This window comes from Vidua macroura, chromosome 7, assembly GCF_024509145.1.
Source record: "Vidua macroura isolate BioBank_ID:100142 chromosome 7, ASM2450914v1, whole genome shotgun sequence".
In the NCBI taxonomy this organism is placed as follows: Eukaryota; Metazoa; Chordata; class Aves; order Passeriformes; family Viduidae; genus Vidua; species Vidua macroura.
The window spans coordinates 10297587-10317970 of NC_071577.1; the positions used below are offsets into that span (position 1 = coordinate 10297587).

General features: G+C 43.0%; 2 protein-coding genes across 23 annotated transcripts in view; one reads left to right on the plus strand and one right to left on the minus strand.

Annotated features, from left to right (window-relative positions):
• The window catches only part of MFSD6 (major facilitator superfamily domain containing 6), a 51269-nt gene extending 44288 nt beyond the window's left edge, over positions 1 to 6981 (plus strand). For 15 of the 19 annotated variants that reach the window (XM_053983079.1, XM_053983084.1, XM_053983083.1 and 12 more), the window contains one exon: positions 194 to 2390. In XM_053983079.1, the coding sequence (XP_053839054.1) occupies positions 194 to 376 (183 nt within the window). In that variant the 3' untranslated portion in view covers positions 377 to 2390. Of the gene's footprint in view, positions 1 to 193; positions 2391 to 5894 lie in introns of those variants that run through there. The other 4 variants (XM_053983096.1, XM_053983097.1, XR_008438012.1 and 1 more) reach the window with 3 other exon arrangements.
• On the minus strand, positions 2391 to 17550 carry NEMP2 (nuclear envelope integral membrane protein 2). 4 transcript variants are annotated; one of them, XM_053983101.1, is made up of 10 exons: positions 17081 to 17328; positions 16662 to 16799; positions 15024 to 15139; positions 13301 to 13529; positions 13055 to 13127; positions 11963 to 12056; positions 11148 to 11262; positions 10281 to 10506; positions 7914 to 8090; positions 2391 to 5932 (listed from the first exon to the last, which is right to left on the minus strand). In XM_053983101.1, the coding sequence occupies exons 3-10, from the start codon at positions 15111 to 15113 to the stop codon at positions 5707 to 5709; spliced, it is 1230 nt and encodes a 409-aa protein (XP_053839076.1). In that variant the 5' UTR covers positions 15114 to 15139; positions 16662 to 16799; positions 17081 to 17328; the 3' UTR covers positions 2391 to 5706. The 4 variants fall into 4 exon arrangements, with proteins under 4 accessions (XP_053839076.1, XP_053839077.1, XP_053839074.1 ...); XM_053983102.1 differs by lacking the exons at positions 16662 to 16799; positions 17081 to 17328 and adding an exon at positions 17462 to 17550; XM_053983099.1 differs by having other exon boundaries at positions 16662 to 17088.
• Between the last annotated feature and the right edge of the window lie 2834 nt (positions 17551 to 20384).

Below are 20384 nucleotides of genomic sequence, written 5' to 3' on the forward strand. Positions count from 1 at the left end.
TAGTGTCATCTGGATTTAAATGTACTGCTTTTGCTTTGCTGCTTTAAATTTGACTTGTTATGTTGTGAGCATTGAAAGCAAGTTCTTTGTGACGTTCCAGCAGTGCCTGAATGCATCTGCGGGTTGCCAGTGGGGACAGCGTCCTGAGTATTTATGTTGACTTTTGGCATGCAATCCTTTCCCCTCTTTTTAGAAAACCAATGAGAATTGCAGTGCTTCATCAGCCAGCTCAGCAAGACAACCCCAAAATCCAACAGATTCTGAGCAGTCCAGAAATTGTTCTGCACCAACACCTACAGCACCATCAGATTCCCAAGCAGATGGCAACCATGTGGTGTTGGATCATGATGCTCAGCCTGCTGCTGCAGGGCCCTGAGATGCTCTCATCTTTCCACATCCAGTGCATGGAATTCTGCTTCTCACCTGGGAAACGCTGGAGTAGGAGCTCAAAAGTAGGACTTCTTCATCTTAACAATCATAATGTGATGCAGTGCAAGCTTTTTAACTATATAAAGAATATTCATATGACTACACAGAGCAACATGAGCAGGGAAGCCAAAAGGTCGGATTCTTGAGAGAAGTGATGTGGCCAGATATAATTGTAGGAAGAATTCTCGGCTGCTTTGCTAAAGCTGAGTCAAGTGCTATGAAATTTCTTTGCCATCTGTGGAAGAAAGGGAGTTCACTCATTTGTTGAGGCACAGTGTGTCTGGATTGGATAATTTTTTTTTTCTTTAAATTTATTCCCAAATCAAAATTAAAATACTTTTTAAGAGACACTGAGATTCCCTGAATCAGAAAATACAGATCTAAAGAAAATACCAGATCTAATAATTCTAGGAATGTCATGAAACTGTCTCTGGAAAGATTTCTCAGAAACAGAGTTGCTTAAGAAAGCGTATCTTAATATTATGGTGACGGAATAAGTAAACCGCATGCATATTCAAAGAATATGTTTTTGAAGCTAATGTTCTGTTGTTTGAGATAGAAGTTTAGTTCTGCAAAGCAAAGGTTTTGAACTGGTGTTTTAGTGCAACACAAAAGCTGGAGGAAGGCTTCAGAAGAAGTTACCCTCTGTGCAGCGTGGGCATAAGGTTGTGTGCATTTGGGTAATTTTAAGTTTGATGTTATATTGAGACAAGAATCTTTGATCTAGATTGCACAGCCTGAGATTGATCAATGATCTTTTTGGGTTTTTTATTTGGTCCTCTATACAGGGGTTTATTTAATGCAGTGTACTTATTATGGTTATTTATTAAGAAAACAGTAAGCTTTAAGTGCCTAGGGAAGGTGGGGGGGTAAGGAAGAATCACCTAAAAATCTTAAATGTTTAGGATTAAAGGGGCAAAGTAGTGGATGCAGAAATCAAGTAGAGTGAGAGATTCTCAGGAGGAAGCAAATGTAACTCAATTGCAGTATGTTTAGGAAGTTACTTTGCCCAATGTCAAGACACTGGAGGACTTTGGATTATGTTTTGTTATGCTTCTTAATACTGTCTGCAGCCAGCTTGTGCTGGTGCATAGTGAAAATTGCTGCTGGAGGGAAATTCTCGGGCTCAGGGAAGAGTCAGGGGGTTTAGTCAGGATAGTGTTTTGGTCTATTTTCTTAAACGAGCAGCTTGTTCCCAGGAGATCCTGAGCACTCTGCTCCCATGGGACTGAGGGAGCACTTGCTCAGTTGCCCTCCTGGAAGTGAGATGTGTGTGAGGTGCGAGGCCTTCCGTGGGGAAGGTGCTGCTGGGGGACCAAGCTGAGCCAGAGGCAAGGCCAGCAGGAGCCCAGAGTCAGGGAGAGGAAGGTGGCAGCAGCTGAGCAGGGAAGGGGGTGCACAGGTTTACCCACTATGACATCGGTTAGCTTGACTGAAGGGGTGTCCCGTAGCTGTGCTTTAGCTGTGCTTTTAGAACCCACGTTCTGGCAGTGCCTGGGACCAACACCATAGACAATAAAAAGAAACATCAATGACTAGCCACTAGTTACTTTTTTTGCACTTGAACTTAAATGTACTGTACTCACATAAATCCTCATGACTTGTCTAAGTGTCCTTTAAAATCAGAAATGTATTTATTGTATGTTTGTATAACTTGGGGGAGAACTAAAGACTGAACAGGTGACAGGACAGAAGGATGCTAAAAATCATCTTGAGGCTAACCAACCATTTGTTGAGTTCATGCTGTATGGTGTTACCTCAGCTGCTACTGCATAGCACCTGGATTGTGAAGTGAAGAGCTTGTACACTGTGTTTACACTTCAGAATTGTGTATTTGAAATGCCTGCTCTTTTTGGAATTGTATAGTCATTCTATGTTGCAAAATAGACATGTACACCTGGATTTTGATATTTGTGAAACTGTAAAAACTGTGGTAAGAAATATAAAATATCCACAACATATTTAATAGTATCAACATGAACTTTTATTTTATTTGTTCATATTTGTGTGTATTCAGCAGTGAACATAACCAACCTGAAGTGAAAATAATTCAGTGATAATGACCTTTTATTAAAGTCACTGGAGGATGCTGAACCAAGAACCTGGGAACTACTCTTGCACTGTGTTAAAATAGCATTTGATAATAAAATCTGACTGTAGGCACCAGTTCCCTTCTGTGGGGTGCAGGGAATGTAAGGGACACAAACCAATGTGCATTGTAAACTGGTCAATATGGAAGAGTGCAGGGCATCACTGTGAACACCACAGAGAACAGAGAAAAATGTAACATCCTTTGTTAAGAGAGAAAGGCCTTTGTAAGAGTTAGGGCAATGGATTAATGCCTAGATTCTGTTCCTAGATTTTCTGACTGAAAACCAAAACAACAATACTTAACAATTGTGTTTCAGTAAGGCTGTGTCATCTCCACATATCACAGGAGCACTGTGCAAGTGAACAGGGCTCCAGTGAAAGCAGCTGGTTTTGGTAGGTTTTGTTTATGAAATGCTTTCAGGGTTGGAACAGGCTTCTGAGGACTTTTAAGGTCACTATTAGCTACCCACTAAGGTAGCCATCATTCTCCTGTTGCTGCCATTCTGTTTTGTATGCATTTAGTAGTTTCCTGCTCTACTTTGAATAGTATTTACCCATCCCTGTCAAATGGTGAATCTCACAACTACATAGAGCATGAGTTGATTTTTATTTAATTTTTATTGCTTTTAAACTTTTTTCCTTGTTGAAGTAGGTGTACCTGGTATTCTTCTAAAACATATAATTACCTAAACTGGGGGGTGGGGGGGCTTTTCCATTTAACATATTGCTTAGGTAAAACACTACCTTAATGTATAATCTGGGCTATTGTATGTAAATACATATTATGCACTTACATAGTACATATATGTACTTACATGCCTCCATATTATGGAAGGGTAATCATCACTACCTCACTAAAGAGAGGACATCCAGAAAAACTATGCATTTGAGCTCAGACAAATCTGATTCTCTTCCTTGGCCTCAAATTGCCTGGATGGATTCTTGGCTAACTATGAAGTACACTGATAAAAAAACTGTGTACTTTAAAACATGAAAGAAACATTAAGACATCTCTTTGACTATCCTTTGCCTAATCTGTAATGATTTTAAGTACTCCATTTTCATGATGGTGACACAAAGATTAAATAAATCTGATTTGATCTATGGTCATTGTTCATGGGGGAGTTTCCACCCTTCTCCCAAACCAGCCAAGATAATGAGGCTTTCCTCTGTTTTCATAACTGCTTGTTGCTAGTGCAGAGCTCCCCAAGCCAAACCTGACTTCCCGAGTGTGCGTAGCAATTTAGCTGTGGATTTGGTAGCAGCAGCCTGTCTTAGGGGTGAGTCTTATTGCTAGTGGCCTTCCTAAACAAAACTCTTGTTCTGTTTTTGAATATTCTTGACTTAACAGCGAGTGCATTTTGGATCACCTGCTTGACATGGCTTTTCTCTTCTAAACATGCTTTAGATTCTGCATAGGTACTTAAAATTTTATGGCACTAAAGGGTGTGAAGTGTCTCTTTACTGTAAAATGGAAGTGTTCCTTTTAAACTGAAGCAAAGCTAAAGCAATATAAAGGAGGAAAGACCACGCCAGTAAGGCTTTAAGGCTTTCAAGCACCAACTCTGAGCTCTTGGATTATGGTATGGCCGCACTTCTTAGCACCATTGGAGGTAACGGGTTTTGTCCCTGCTGCAGTGGTGGACAAGGAGAACCCAGGACAGCACCTGCACTGCTGAAGTCATGCTGCACCACGAGGCATGTTACAAAGAACAGAGACCCCTTTTAAAGCAGATAGATCCCACTCAGACATGCCCTTCTTGAGCACTAACTGCTCCCCTGGTGGGTTTCTAAGATCAGATGGTGAATTAATCAGAATTAATGGTCTTTTGTTTTGTGCAGTTTGTAAGACAGTAAAGGAAAACAGCAAAGCGAGAACAGAAGAATACAGGGAGGGATAGTCTAAAGAACAAAAGAAAGAAATTATATCTACAGGTGGATGAAGTGAGGTACACACACTACTCCCTAGCCTAGGACTGTGTAATACATAAGCTGAAAGACATGGGACTGCCTAAACTTCCTCTGGTCCTCCCCACTTCTCCTGTGAGAAGTCCCACAGATGGCTGAGAAGGGGAAGGTAAAAGCTAGGTATCTTCCTTCATTGTTTTGCCAGGAAATATTTTCTGCTTCTTACTCATTGAACAAATTACTGAGTACTCTGAGGCCAGTGGAGCTCTGTGTGGGTTATCTGCATTCCCAGTTCCAGGCTCACAGCAGCACTCTGGCTCTGCTAATAGCAGTTTCTCCAAGCAGCTGAAACTGCCTCAGCCTTTGTGGCCTTTTTGGGGCTCTCGAGAGGCCTGGAATAGACAGCAGCACCCACCTGAGATAAGCTGACACTGAAACTGAAGGCAGTAGCAAAAATGTTTGGGGATGGAAAACCTCTCCTGAACCATCTCCATTGTCAGAGGTGGGAGAAGCAGAGGGCTGGAGAAAGGTTTAGCAGAAGATCTGCTACAAGAGGGAAGAAAGTATGTCAATAAACAAAGGCTGGGAAAGAACAAAATGCAGTGTAACTACAGCAGAGGTCAAGAACAGAATAATATGGGCAGAGGGTGAAAAGTCAGGCAACGTTCTGAGGAGCAAGGAGAGCTTAAAACTAAAGGTAGAAGCAGGATGAAGCTAACACACCAGCCTAGCCAGAAGAGGAAACAAACCTCATTAATGCAGCTGACTGCATTAACTCTCTATGAAAAGTCTCACAAACAACGAACACAGTTTATCGACACTCTAACAGCATTATCAGAAGTCTTGACACAAAGGGTATTTAGTATAAAGGAGAGTATTAAAAATGGCTTTTCCTCCCTCTAGTGCTCAGCACAGAGGACATGACAATGGAAAGGGCCAAAACAGATTCCCTGTTTACTAGAGGTAGCGTCCTTGGTAAAAGAAGGCATCCTCGTGGATAGGCTGTCTCCTGTACTTGCCTTGGAAATACACAATATTTGTTTACCTAATGAAAATACCCATAGCATGAGATTTCTCTTCACTTGAACAGCCCCTGTGGTTTTCTTCTGTTGCTCTAATAGGTAACAACAGTGATACATGAAACAGTTTTTTCAAAAATCCATCTTTGTCCACCAGCAGCCACAAGAAAAGGCCAAGTGTGAGTTCTCATTCTGTATTCTCCCTTTCTAGGACAAGTGTGTTTTCTGTCTCTTTTTTGTTATTGTTATTTCTCAAAACTCAGAGCAGCTCAGTAGCATATGGAAATGGAATTTGTGTATGCATTTCATTTTCATTCTCCTCATCTTCTTCATGGACAGAATTGGCTGGCTCATCTTGCTCAGACTGTGCCCTTGTCTCAAACAGCTGCTCTTCCAGGAAGAAGCTCCCAATGCCATACTGCTCATCATGTGCCTTTGTTTCTGCAGGTGAGACGTGGGGAGATCCCAGAACAAAAGCTGCAAACCTGCCAAATTTTGAAAGGGAGAAGTTACCAGCTGAGAAATTAAAAGAAGAAATACTGTAAATTCTAGGAGTATTGCTATTTAAGGAATGTTGTAAGGACATCCCCACAGGCAGTGCAGATGAGGGGAAATTCCAATAACGGATGGCAACAACCGGAAAGATTGGTTTTCCCAACTCATCTTTTCAGTGTTTTCTGCAGAACTAACTTTTGCTCTTTTGGAAACCTCTGCAAGGTCTTGTGACTAAGCAAGAAGATCTAACTTAGTTTTCACATCTTGTCAGTACTTGCAGGGTAATCAAGCATTTGTACAGTGGGGTAGTTGGTACTTTTATTTATTTAAAAGTAAATTAATGCTGTAGCATATTTGAGACAAAGACTGTAAGAATTCAGGTGTGTTGATATCGCTAATGAAAAAATAGCAAGAATTCTGCACTCCTACATTGTGTGTAGTCACCTTGTTGCTGGTGCTGCGTGCACACTGTGGGCAAGCTGAGCTCAAGTCTTCCCAAAGAATTCCTGCCTCCAGTGAAGCTGGAGCTGCAGACTGGGAATTCTGCAGCTGCTCCAAGTCAATGCCCAAACAAAGCATGAACTTAGCGCTGTCCCTATACTGCAATCCCCCACAAATCTTCCTTTCAGTGGGCAACTCCATTGAGGAGAGAGAAGGGAGCTGGAGGTTTCTGGCAAGAGTGTGGGAACAGACGGCAGTTCTGACACCTGGGTAAGTGTCGACAGCATCAGAGAAATGTATGAAAAAGGAAATGCAGCTACATTCTGGAGTTCTGGTAAACTGATCAATAATTTACATTTCTGTGAGATGAACGTCGTCACCTCGCTCTTCTTGGAAGCTCTGTTAGTCTAAATGGGGAATAGGTTTGCCTTGGGATGAACCACAGTCTGATGCTTAATGGGAGGTGGGAGGGGTTCTCCAAATCTTATTGCTGTTGGTTCTCCTTTTTATTTCCCTATTCTCAACGAGTGAACAGTTTGTAACAACTCTCTTAATGAAATGATGGCTAGAAAATATGTGTGTCTGAAGTTGTTTTGTACATTTGGTGGTATTTAGTTCTACAATACAAAAGTAAGCTATCACTTTTTTTTTCTCTCTCCATCATTCTAAAGAAGGCAAGCAGCTTAGAAAGTAAGACTGTTTAACACTAAATCTATAAAACCTGGCAGAGAGGCTGTCTGCGTGCCAGTCCAAGGAAGATGAAGGTTCTGAAACTGGGTTTAACTTGTTATTGAATAAATTCCAAACAGACTGGGGTTCCTTTAAAAACGTGACACTTGGTTGTTGGCAAGGACTAAGTCTTTGTGGCTGGTTAGTATATGAAACTCTGCTTCTGATCTCTTCAAGTTTTTGTTTTGATGGGAATACGCTGTTATGATTAATTTTATCTTCTGCAGGGTTTTCTGGCTTTACTTGCTTGACCTTTCCTGACCTATATTTGTCTTAGGTTTATCTCTTAAGCTATACATGGCACAGCTCTTCTACTTGCTAGTTGCAAGCATTGATTTCTTTCTCTGTATTCTTAGTCTTAGATAGTGATACTTCAATAATAGGATTCCCTGACTGTGCAGATTTGCAGTTGGAGAACTTAGTATAGGTAATATTTGAGTATGTATCTTCACTGTGCCCCAGTTTTACACCACAGAAAAGGGCATCGCTCTAAGACCTGAAGGAGGGCAATTTCCCTGGTTAGAGAGCCACCAGGGTCACTGCAAGAGCTTACAGAGGCACTGTAGAAACCTCTAAGTTCTATGACCGTGAATCAGCTGTGAAGGTCTGCAAACTCCCAAGAGTAATTTGTGGTCAGGGAGGAACAAATAGAAGTTTAATGCCACCAGCGAGTAATACCCTTGAGAGGTGTGGCTGTGGTCCTGAGTGGGATATGCAAGATAAACACACCTGGAACAGTGCCTGAAGTGGCATTTAGGTCTGCAATGTGTTTCCTGTTTTAGAGGAGCCAGGTTGTCTTACCTGTGTGGAGCCTGGAGTTTGGATACAGCTATCCATGATGGGAAGTCAGGGCTCCTGCAGAATGAGCGCAGCTCCTCCAGAGCTCTGATAGTTTCGCTTTCACCTTGTTCTCGATACTCCTCTTCAGTAAGGTATTTAAACACCAATTTTTTTGATTTAAAGTGGTGCTTCATTTTTCTAGAACGAAATTAAAATAATCAGTATTTATAAAGTCTTCTGGCACGTAATTATCAGCCCTTTTTCTCTATACCTGCTACTAACATGCATTAGTCACCTCTACCCTTTTAAGAGAACAAGCTGCATTCTTACATTTGAGGACAAAGTATGTAATGTTTGCTAGCCTGTTTACCCTAGGTTCTTAACCAAAGCTGTAGAATCTCACATTATATTTAATGAGCTTTAGATGAGCTTTAGATCAGGTCCTTATTGTGTATGCATGGACTAAAATCTCACAGAATTAAAGAGATGGCTGCTTGCTCAGCCATTTTTAGGTGCAAAATGCAAAATGTGTCTGTGCATGCACTGAATCAAAACCCAGTCTGCATATGTTACTTCAAAGATAAGCAATGCTCTAAGCCTGTTGTGAGTTGTTCGTGTTGTTTACTAGATAGCTTCTCTTAAATCTTGCTCTGAATTACAAAACTGAGTAGTCTGAGGCCAAAATGTTTACAATCTGATAGTTTTTTAGTTGCTGCATAGCGATGTATAATACAATTAGATATAAATTAGAAAGCGTGCCATGTTCTGTTTCCTTCTGTCAACTGCTTTCAATTTAAATGTTGTGATGAGTTAAGATAAGCAAGGGCTGGATGCCCACAAAACTTTCAGCTCTGTATAAAAACACCTGCTCCAACATCAGCAGCATTCAACCTTCCTCCTTATATCCCTTTAAAGCAGAGAACTGTAGCTGTTGTTTAGGCTAAATGGTGAAGGGTCTTGCTGGCTCAGTGAGATACACTGTTCTTAGAAGAAATACTGCAAGACTCTAAATTATTTAGATATATTTGCTGCTCTGAACTGTGTATCTGGCATCGTGGCCTCACAGTTTGATGCTGTGGCTTAAGGATTTTGAAACAGAAAAATTCGAAAGCCCTTAGCAATCTCCTAAGAGAGATTTGTAGAGCTGTATTTCTTCACAGAAGCATCAGTTCATGAAAACCAAAAAGAGAGAACCACATGAAGAATAAACTACAGTGTTTCAGAGTAAAACTCTAAAGTAAAAGTGAACTTGTGGCCACATCCTACTGATTCCAGAGTGTTCTGAACCTGCTTACAACAGGTGCTGATCTTAGATGTTGCTTTTGAAACAGCTGTTACTATTCAGCTGCAGACAAAAATTGGTCTATAACAAATGATAAATTCTACATAAAAAAGCTTCAACTCAGGCCACACTTCAGCAAGTAAAAAGAGAAGACAAGACTAAAGCAGTATGTTCTTCAAAACTAAACAGTGTATATGAAAAAAAAAAAAGAACAACCCCAAATTATTTGGTTTTTATTATTATGCCAGTTCTAGCCTTTCCCTCTTCCTACTCTGCGGTTCAGCAGAGTCCACAGCTATGGAACAGTCTGTACTAAAGACTGAAGCTGGATGCCATCCATCACTGAAGGTAAAAAAACAGATGTCAATTGGCAGGGCTTTTTAGAATCTTCATTTGAGCGTTGCACTTGTGCTAAAACGTACTTCAAATTCAAGGATGAGCAAACACATTGTTCCTGCATTGCTACTGCAAACACTTAGCAAGTTAAGTTCTACCTACTGCATGCAGTTCCTGTTCAATTCCACAATGTAAATGGGCCTCTAGGAATACTGAGGAATATCTCCATATTCTGATAAATTGCTTCTATGAATGACAGGGAGAAAAACTAAAATAATGGAGAACACTATTTTGTGGACATGTGATTTTAGTCTCTGCACTCTCTTCAACCTCCAAGGACTGTCTCTTTTGAACAGCTGCATCCTTGGTGATGGTACACTGTTTTATCCCTAAGATTCCATATGAGTTCCCTGCAGCTTCTCTCGCTGCACGTCAAACCAAGGCAGTATTGCTGCAGTCTCATCAATCAAACAGAAATGTTCTGGTTGCCATATGCTGTGGACTAGAAGGTGCTACATTTGTCCTTAAGAACACAGTCACACTTCTCCATTATCCACAGAACAAAACTCATGCTTAAAACTGCCAAGTGGAAAATAATTTCTGTGTCTCGGGACCTTACACCTATCCTAAGGCTGTTTCACATTTGGCAAAATTCTGAACTAGTATTAGAAATTCCTAAACCATTATTGAAGTGTAGCCTTTTTTTCATGATCAGCTTCCAGTATTTCCTGGTTCTCCCAGGACTTGGACACTGACAAACAGACACAAACCTGGCAATATGACAGGCAGCACCCAGGGGGTAACACAGGCCTTTGGAGCAGAGGCTGACTGCTATGACTGCATATGCAACTTGAGGGATGGTGACACCAAAGTAGATCAGGACAAAGGCTGTTAATTGGAGCGTCCATGTGAACAAGGTCATGCTGAGCTCTGTGGTCAGTGGCCCATGCTGATAGCAAATGGCAAAGCTGGTAATCCCAACAGCCAGAAAATACCCTGTAGGAACAGAAAAGGACATGGAGAAAAATATGTAAACTACCCCTATAAACTTTACTTTGCTTCACAAAGCTTGCAGCTGCTGTGAAGTGTAGCCTGCTGATTTTTGTGTTGTCTTACAGACATGACAGTTTATGTGCTTTCTATTTCCAAAGTGTGCCAAGAGTTCACAAGGTTATCTCTGAACAGCTTTTAGCCAATGCTGTGGGCTGCACGTGAATTTTCCTCACGTGACCATGTTGAGGCAGGTGTCAGATCAATAGGTTTGTCAGCCCCTGCAGCCACATCCCATTCCCAGTGTGTGCATCCATTTCCCACATCCAGCAAACTGAAAACCAGAGGAGCTGCTCTTTTGCTCTTACAGGCAAAGTATGTAACAGCAAATCAATGAGCAAATAATGCAAGCAAAATCTGCTCTTAGCACTAGTCCTCTGCATCAAAATCTTTATTTAATGATACAATGTGAGTAAACACTCATTTAAGTGGATTAGGAACCTTTAGAATGTTTCAATATCTATGGCTTAGGAGAAAATAGAAACTCTATAAATGAGTCACTTGATTTTCTTTTTTTATGGGCAGGTATTCATATGACCACTAAATTAAACCAAAATCTGCAGCACATTTCTTGGTAATTTTCTTACCCAACAGGTAGTTTTTGTGTTCAGACCACAACCACTGTAAATTCTCTTTGAAGCAGTAAATAAAATAGAGAGAGACCATCCAGGAGCCACTCATTAAAATCCAGAAGGTACTGTGCTAGAAATTAAAAATAAAATAAAAAAGTTTAAAAAACTTCACCAAAAAAAAAAAAATTCAAGCCAGATTCAGGACCGTTTTTTCCAAAGGAACTCACAGGCAAAAACAGATGTGAAATTCTTTAGACCTACAGGGTTTGAGACTTCCACTGCACAGTCCTCTGCATGCTACAACAAAACAGTATCAATTCCAAGCAGAGCAACTGCATCCCTGTATTTGTGCATGATGTCCCAAGTCACAGTATAACCCTACTGACCTGTGTTCCCAATTAACATATCTCAGCAATATTATGAGAATGCACAGGCTTTATAAAACTAAAGGAAAATTTCACAACTGCCTTACAATTAATTGTCTTTGGTAAATGGAAGAGAATCTGTCTCAGTTGCCACTGTATTTTTATTTAGATTGATTCACAGATTCAAAGGTAAGCTTAGCTCCAGTTCAATAAAAATTATTTATGTTTCAGAATGAACTCTTCTTCTACATCACCAACACCTGCTCAGTTTAAACTCAGGAGAGTTTAAACTAAATAGAACTTGACTCTGACCTAACTCTATTTACTTGATTCAAGCAATCCTGCAGTCATTTCAATGCAGTTACCTGGCCACAAAACCAGAACAAGGTCAGAATCTGGCTCTGTACTGTCACTTCTTTGTATTATGATGATTACTATTATTCTGTTTTATAAATGTAGATTTACCCTTGGAATAAACCTTTTAAGTGTCAACAGGACAAAGACTAGCAGAGCAAGAACACCCAGTATTACTCCAGAAAGGTAAAAGAACTTGGCGCTCCTGTAAAGAGAACAAGAGAGAATATGGTGAGAAGTATCATTTGTAATTGGTTAAGATGCCAACATTTGTAAAAATAGCAGTGATCTTCAACAAGAACTTAAATCAGCTGTAAATTAGAGTTGTAGTTATATGGTTAACAGGCCCAGTTCAGGTAAAATCTGTGTAAGGAAAAATTCCCAACAGATACTTAAGGTCACTGGAGTTACAGGTTAAGAGACTGTGCTGGGGTTTTTTAAAGCTCACACTATTTCTGATTGCAATGACCTTCTAGTCTCTAGTATGCAGAAGAAAATGAAATAACCAATATGGTTCTGTACTGCAAGAGAAGTTTTATTTTAATTTAAAATGCAGAAAACCCTCCACAAACCCACAAGTTTTTTTTCCTAAGCATATGTCTTTATAAATTCAATCTTCTTAATTCAGAGTTAATGCTGTAAAACCTATTGCTGCTCTGCTTGTTTTAGAGGTGCCTCCTGACAATTATTTTGTGACTCACTTTGCTTTGAAGTTGTGTGCACATATTTTGCTGTAACAACTGAGTACCCTCCCTTACGTGCTATGAAAAATGTGCATCAGAAGAAAGGCTGGTACAAAGGTGGAGGCAGAAGAGGCCCCAGATGACTTCATCCTAAATATTTCCCCCCAGGGAAAGGCATCATTAATAATTAGCATTATTTAGCATTCAGCTATCCTCAATGGTCTACAAAAGGGAAAAAGGACTTTTCTGATCCACACACTTGCCCACTGAGGATTGATTGTCTTGGTGTCCCCCAGTGCAGGAAGCTTGGATACAAAAACCCTAACACAGCTGATTGATAAACAGAGTTAGGCACTCCAAGATATGTCACAATCTGTCCAAACACAAATGGTATGAGGAAGTTGTAAATATATATTCAGTTCCTTATTTCACTTTCCCAAAGAACTGCCTCTTTAGCTTAGCAAACAGACCAAAGATGCACAGGCTTTGGGAAAGAAGGTCAAAAGCAGCCAGTACTCACCTGCTCAGGCTGTTTGCAAAATGGAACAGAAAAATTCCAGCTACAAACAAAAACAAGAGCTTTCCATCTAGCACTAAAAAAGGGGGAAAGAAATAGAAATTGACTTTAGACTAATTCAATCTGAAATGCTGATTATATAAAATATCAACAGAAAAGTCCCAAGCTTCTTACAGAAGAGATGGTACATTCAGTAGCACTGGCAATACTGAGCCATCTGTAATCTGAACTCAAAGATTTGGTACTTACTTTCTCTTTTCACCCTCACAATGTATGGTTCAATTTTGAAGGGTTGTATTTTGAAACAAACATCCTCTCCATATTGTTTTATGCTCAGAAAAGTTTCTGTACATGTCTCGGGCTTCCAGAGGATTTGAACAGCACATGCAACAAACTCAAAAACAGTTTCTGAATTCCGACAGTTGTTTTTTTCTGAAATAGGCTCAAACCGGAACTTTTCTCTGCTGCTAACTTTTATCTAGAAACAAAGAACAGAATACACAAAAAGCAGCTCAGAATCACTGTGGGTTTTTGTGAACTATATTGCATATCAGCCATGCATGTGGTAATGAAAATCAATCTTAATTGTTTAGTATTGGTTATTTATATTATGCAAAGATTAACTGTTTACAGTTAATCACCTTACAGGGTAATTCAGAGAACTCACTGGCAGCAAAGTTCAGTGGAGGCACCTCAATCCATCCAAAAGCACAGTGGGTTTGGTTTTACTGTGACACTTGCCCACACAAATTTCCAACAAAGCCACTAATATCTGACTGACCACAGTTTGTTTTGTGAATGTTCATAACCCTCCTCCTGCCCCTCCTGAACCATAACAAATTAGAGTTGCTTTTCTTTATAATGCAATCTTCTTGTTGGGAATATAAGAGGGATGAGAAAAATGAAATATAGCATAACCAGAAATTTAAATAGAAGCACATTCCTGTTGGATATTTTGGTTTTTTGTTTGTTTTTTTTTTTTTTGCTGGTTCCCAGTGCCCTCCCCCACCAAACTGGCAAAAGATCTTGTCCATCTTCTAAGTTGAGGTGATTTTCCTGAGGACTCTGACACATTCATCAGGGCCTACTAGACAACAAAGACCCATCTGCAAAAAAAGCGATGCCATGGGTAATAAAAGGAGACAATGTGTCAGCAAGCAATTTGTTGTGGAAAAATTCTGAACTTCTTGCTTTTAAACATTGACTCCAGGAGCGTTTGTGTGACTGATGGAGGGTTTTACCACCTGGAGCCTTCTACCATTCATAAAAACACCTGCAACATGTTCCTGAGGAAAACAGTCCTGGGAACAGACAAAGAGATGTTCCATTTTCTTATACCTGAGAGCAAAGTCCTCCAACAGAGACAAAATGAAACAGTTTCCTTCCTTTGTCTGGAGACATACTTCTCAGGAAAGAAAAGGAACCATGGAGATGGTTAGCTCATTCCTTTAGCTGTTACTGCCTCCACTCTTGAAGGGATTTTTATTTGCTTCAAACTAATCTCTAAATGTGTGTCTTGTCAGATGACCCTCTGCAACTCAGGAGAACAAACACACTGCTGCTGCTGTTTGTTCATTAGTCACAATCTAACAAGTCTTTGGTTCTTACACTTTGGTGCACTGTAGTGAGAAAGCCACAGAACTGCATGTAGTCCTCAGATTTGGAAGTTCCATAAAGGCAGCTGGTGATAAGCAAAAGCATTTGTTGCAGAGGCTAACAATGACTGACAGAAAAGGTGTGCGAGAAAATAATACACAATCCTAAATTAATGTTTTTGTGCCACCATCATACTCCAAGCCAGAGACCAAACCTCACTGCATCCCAACTGGAGGCTCATAATGCTGCATTTTTATCATGGTCCCAACTGTTTAATTCCATAGAGATGCTGCCCTGATCTTGCTAACTGGCCACATGGTTTGCTGGGAAAAGCTCACATGAAATGTACTGACTGACCCCCAGAACAGCCTCTCACCTGGACAGTCGACCACAGGTACTGTAAGTGAAAGGTTCTGTTTTGCACATAGCAGTAACAGTTTTCATCCTGCTTCTGGATGACATCCATTTCCTGCAATAAGCTGCAGTTTTTACCTGGGGGGAGCAAAAAGTTAATTTTAGGCATGTGTCAAAATACAAATGTCTAATTTTAGTCCATTTCATTGTTGAAAATGCCGACAGAAACATGTTCAATATGATTTAGATGGAAATTCAATTTGGACTTTTAATCAAGTTATTTAGGCTCCAACGTAAACTGCAACACCTTTGGAAAAAAAATAACCAGGGTGGTATTTTTAAAAAATGTAATCCAGAAAAGCTTGGCTTCAGTGTCAGTGTTTTGATGGTACTGGAATAGGGCCTCTGGGCCAAATTCACTGCTGGCATGAGTGGGTGTAACTCCACCAGTGTTCCCTGTACCAGTGGTGAATGCAAATGTGGGAGTCTGAGCAGGTAAACAGACTTACATATTAACACAGTCATTTAGCACATGACACGGCTGCTGATCACAAAAGTCATACTCCTCTCCCTCAGAAATGTTTCTGATGTTAAATCACACAACTCTTCTTTTTAGAACATTTTTTTCTCCTGTCCCAGTCCAGCCATGGCATGTAATAAGGGAACTGCACTGACAGCTCACCATAAATCGTTGGGATTAGAGATGTGAATTGTTCTAACCCTCCTGAAACGTTAGTGAACCCCTGTGATCTTCAGAATTAAGACTGCACTTTTAAGCAGAAACGGACCTAAAAGATTAATGGAGCAAAGTTTCAGATACATTCTGATCTATATACATGTGTAAAATATACCCTACAGTGCATTACCACAGCGTTTCAAGAACATAATTAAAGAGAAGCATAGAGGAAATAATTACACATCCGAACAGAGGGACTCATCTAGCTTACTGAATAGAAAATGTAGGTCTCAGCCAAGCTCAGTAATAACTGCTAACATGCTGTCATGCACTCAGAGCAGCAAAATGGGTATATGCAGTCTCAATCCAGACAAGGAGATGCCGTTTGCAGGTAAAAACCTGCTGTGTCTCTATAAGGAAGATGAAATTAGGCTAAATTATATTTTAACAAATTTAGTTAAGCCAATGAAAAATACTGTGTGGATGTTCTTACTTAGGTTTATTATAGTTCTTACTTAGGTTTACTATAGCATTACAGAATTACTCTCCACACATGATCCTACTAAATTGGTTTAACCTTAAAATTTGGGCATTTTTTTCTTGTGGAAAAATGACCCATCGGATTAATTTTCATCCATGGCATCCATGGCAAATCCAGTGGGAGGGAGCACAACCGCTCAGACAAGCACTGGCTGTACCTTTAGACAGGCACTTTCACAAAAGTCATCGCAGGATGCTGCAAAAGGATTATTTGTCACTGACGTGCTGCCGACTGACTGACGCAGCAAGGAGGTGAGGCTGGGCACTACCCAGGCCTAAAACCAGGATAATCCAGTAACAGGAAATGGCAGGGCCGAAACACAGCCCAGGGTGTCCACACCTCCCCTGAAGGGCATCTTAGGATCTCCTGCCACTATGGATAAAGTATCCATCCGTGTCAAAGGCAATGTCATCCACATGCAAGGCTAGCAAGGATATTCTTACTACGCAAAGTTTTAAGGCATTTTTCTTGAGAAAAAACAGCGACTTGAGATGTTGCATCAGCTCCACAGAATGAAACAATGATGTTCCAAAAAGAGAGATGCTTCTGAACAGGTATCTCTGAGGTGGTGCTGGGTTTAGCTATTGGGAGGACACAAAGAATAGTAACTCTCAAATTCTGAGTCTGCAAGCAAAGAAATTCGAAATTATGAACCATCAGCATCTGCTGCAGAATCCGCAGGATGCCCGAGACTCGAGAACGTCAGTGCAGGGAGGAAGCCGGTTCTCAAGTTCCTTATTGCTACTACAACTGAGCACAGCCTTTAGGGGTTTGCCTGCCCTCAAGTATGTTAATTAAAGATCTGTTCTACACCCGATTCCCCTAGCCCGAGCTTCCGAGGAAGCCAGAGGGAGTCGCACACCCAGAGGCAGCTCCCGGCCCCGCCGCTGGAGCGGGAGGGACGCGCCCGCCCTTTGTGCGCCGCGGTCCCTTTGTCCCTGCGGGCTCGCCCGGGCCGGTTCCCAGCGCCCCTGCTCTCCCGGCCACGGCGCGGGGCCCTCCTGAGGGACCCGAACTGCGACGGGAGAACAGGGGGACACGGCAAAGCGCCTCAGGCCGCGGCTGCCCCGGCTCCGCTGCAGCTGCCGGCGGGGCGCGGCGGCCCCGACCCGTCAGCCGGGCAGCGCCATGTTGGGCGGCAGCGGGAGCGGAGCGCGTCCCGGCTCCCGAGGGGATGGGGCTGAGGAACCCCCGGCCTGTGAGCACCCGCCCTGCCCCGGGGCCGGGAGGGGACGGGCAGTACCTGCTGGCGGCGCCTCCCCGCTGCCCGCGGCCGCCCCGGGCAGCGCCAGCCGGACGAGCAGCAGGAGCAGCCCCGGCCCCGGGCGGGCCCGCGGGCGCTGCCGCCGGCGGGGCGGCCGCGCCGGACCCATGCGGCCGCCGCCGGCTCCAGGCTCGGCCCTCGCGGCCGGCGAAGGGCGGGGCAGGGGCGGCGCGGGCCCGCTGCCCGCTCCCCCCGCAGGGCCGCCGGCGGCCCGGGGCCGGGGCTGGGGCTCCACCCGCGGCACCCAGCGCTTGTGCGGGAGCAGCCGTGCGGGGCTGAGGGGCCCGTCTGGAGGGTGACACCTCGCCCTCGGCCCCTCTTCCGCCTGCCGTGGGGTTAAGAGGGTGCGCTTGGGAAGAAGGAGGAAAAGCATCGAACACCGCTCAGCCCAAAGCGTGTCCTCGGATTGTGATCCCCTCAGAGTGAGAGCGTTGGCCGTCCAGTAAAGATGTAAAGCAGTTCCAAACTAAACGCGGACAGCTTGTGACGCTTGCAGACCTCAGCCCAGGCGGTCACCCAGCTGGACGGGAGACAGTGGATGTTGTCCTCCTTACACGCCCCGTTCCCAGCCCCAGGGAAAGGCCGAGCCAGGTCCCCAGGGTGCCGGCAAGCAGCGGTGGCTGAGGCAGACACTGAGCCACACATCACTCAAACCCTCTGTCCACCCAGAGGTCCTGCCTGAACGAAGTGTTGTTAGATGTTGTGATGGAGGTGAATAGCCACAGCTATTCTGTATTTGCTGGGCAGCCACAAGGGAAACCCTGGAGCAGGACACCGTTCCATTGTCAACCCTGCGAAGACGTGAGCGAGGTCCAACTCAGCTCAGTCCCCGCTTGCTCACTGCAGTCATTTTAGATCACTAGTGAGTCACAGTCAGCAGTCAGGGGTAGAAAGGGCTGGAGCTTTTTTTCCCTATTCTATGAAAATCAATAAACACAATTTTGCCAAGGCATTCTGGCATCACTGTTGTCTATTTTTACACTGAGCCCTACATTTGGCTTTTCCAACCTACTTGCTTTGCTTCAATGCGTTCCCTTCCTTGTTCTTAAAACAATGCCCCTTCTCTGTGTGAAGGTTGCCTTTAGTTTTATTTTTTATTGTTTAGGGCTGTATCCAACTTCTGGGGGTGCCAGGATGGGCTTTTTTAACACCTGAAGGGTGCTGCCCACTGCCTCGCACCTTGTCTCGGCGCTTACATCTGCAGGGAGTGGGTGGTGCAGGGCTGTGGCTCTCCTCGCCTCACCTCCTACGCCCGCTTGGTGCTGGCTGGGCTCACATCTAACTGTGGATTTTTCCTTGCAAACATTGAGGAAGTGAAGGATAAGGGCAAAAATAGTTGGGATTTGATAACGTGTGCAACATCTGACAAACTTGACTCCCCAAAGGAAGCAGCAATTGATTTGTATCTTTGTCTTTATGTAACTTGGGTGTTGTCTCTATGTAACTTTCCAGTCACTTCCTCTAGCAAATTTAAGAAAGAAAGAAATACTGGGGTTTGTTCCTTGAGTCCCTGATAAACCCTTAGGAATGTGTTACCTCTCAGCTGTGTGTCTACACAACAAGGGACCATCACAGCCAAGTTATTAGAGGAATCCCTCTCACATTTTCAACTTGCAATATTTTTTTGGTTATGTTAACCTTCTTGACAATATTTTTTCTGGAAAGGGAGACACTCCGCATTCAGTTCTCGCTTGTATTTTCATTTTTAGAGCTCTTAGCACTTCACCGCTAATTAACTTTCAATAACTGTCGTAGGGTTACAGTTAGTCAGCATGAATCAGACAGAAAATGTAGCTTTAGGGGACCACACTCCGTCAAAAACTATTAGAAACCTTTGCTTGATTTCCGAGGAGAATATACTCGCTCAAGCAGGATATAGCAGCTATTAGGCAGCATTCTACTGCAGTAAGAAATCCTCAATAAAAGAGACTCAGTGGTTTTGGTAACAGCCCTCCTTTCAGGGTGGCTCTGAGTAATTATGCAGCATTTTCCTTTCTTCCCGTTTGTTTGTCTGATTTCCTAAATAGTGCTGGTGCTTAGGCCAAAGCTGGGGTTCTCAGCTTAAAGGCAGTATTTTTACCTGTTTGCTCACAAATATAATTCAAAATAGGGGGAGAAGGGGAAGGTCACTTATAGGTGCAGGTCAGCTCTGCCCTTCCCAGGTCTTTTCAGCTGTGGAAAATTGAGTGAGAACTGCTTTTGGCTGGGAGCACTCAAGGGAAGACTTGGCCATGGCAGGGAGCAATGCTGTTGGTCCCAGTGATGGGTGACATTCCTGGGATGCAGCATGCAGAGCTCTCAAGCTCCATGCATGACAAATTGACACTTTAGTAATGGGGAAGGAGGAAGGGGAGCAGTGCAGAGCACGTCCACAGCATGTGTTTTCCTCCCAGGCTTTTGGAGTCCTGCCACCCCATACACTCTGACCCCTAAAACACTCAACGTCATCCACAATGCCCTCATCTAGGTGTGTAAAAGCCTGGCTGCAGTGTTAGATGGGATACCAAATCCTCTCAATGCTGCTGAATCCATGTTTTTCCACAAAGGCCCCAGGTGCTCCCTGCTGATGATTTATTTGGCTTCTGCAGCAGGAATAGGCAACAGCTGTGTAAGGTGGGGAGGGAGCTCCTCTGTGCTCCCCAAAGCCCTGCCTGCCTTGGGCTCTCATGCTGTTGGAGGCAGCCCCTGTCCCCTGCAGCACCTGCAAGGCCAGGCTGAGGAGAAGGCACTCGAGTCCCATTCCCACCCCACCAGGTAATGCTCATTGCCCACTTGTAGCCTGCTCTTTACTTTCTAGCTAGAGCTAATAGAGGCTTTCAATTTCCAGGTGTGCTGTTAAAAATCTCAGCGCATTGCTCCGGGTGACTAAGGATGCTTCCTCTGGTTTATTTAATTTTTCTTT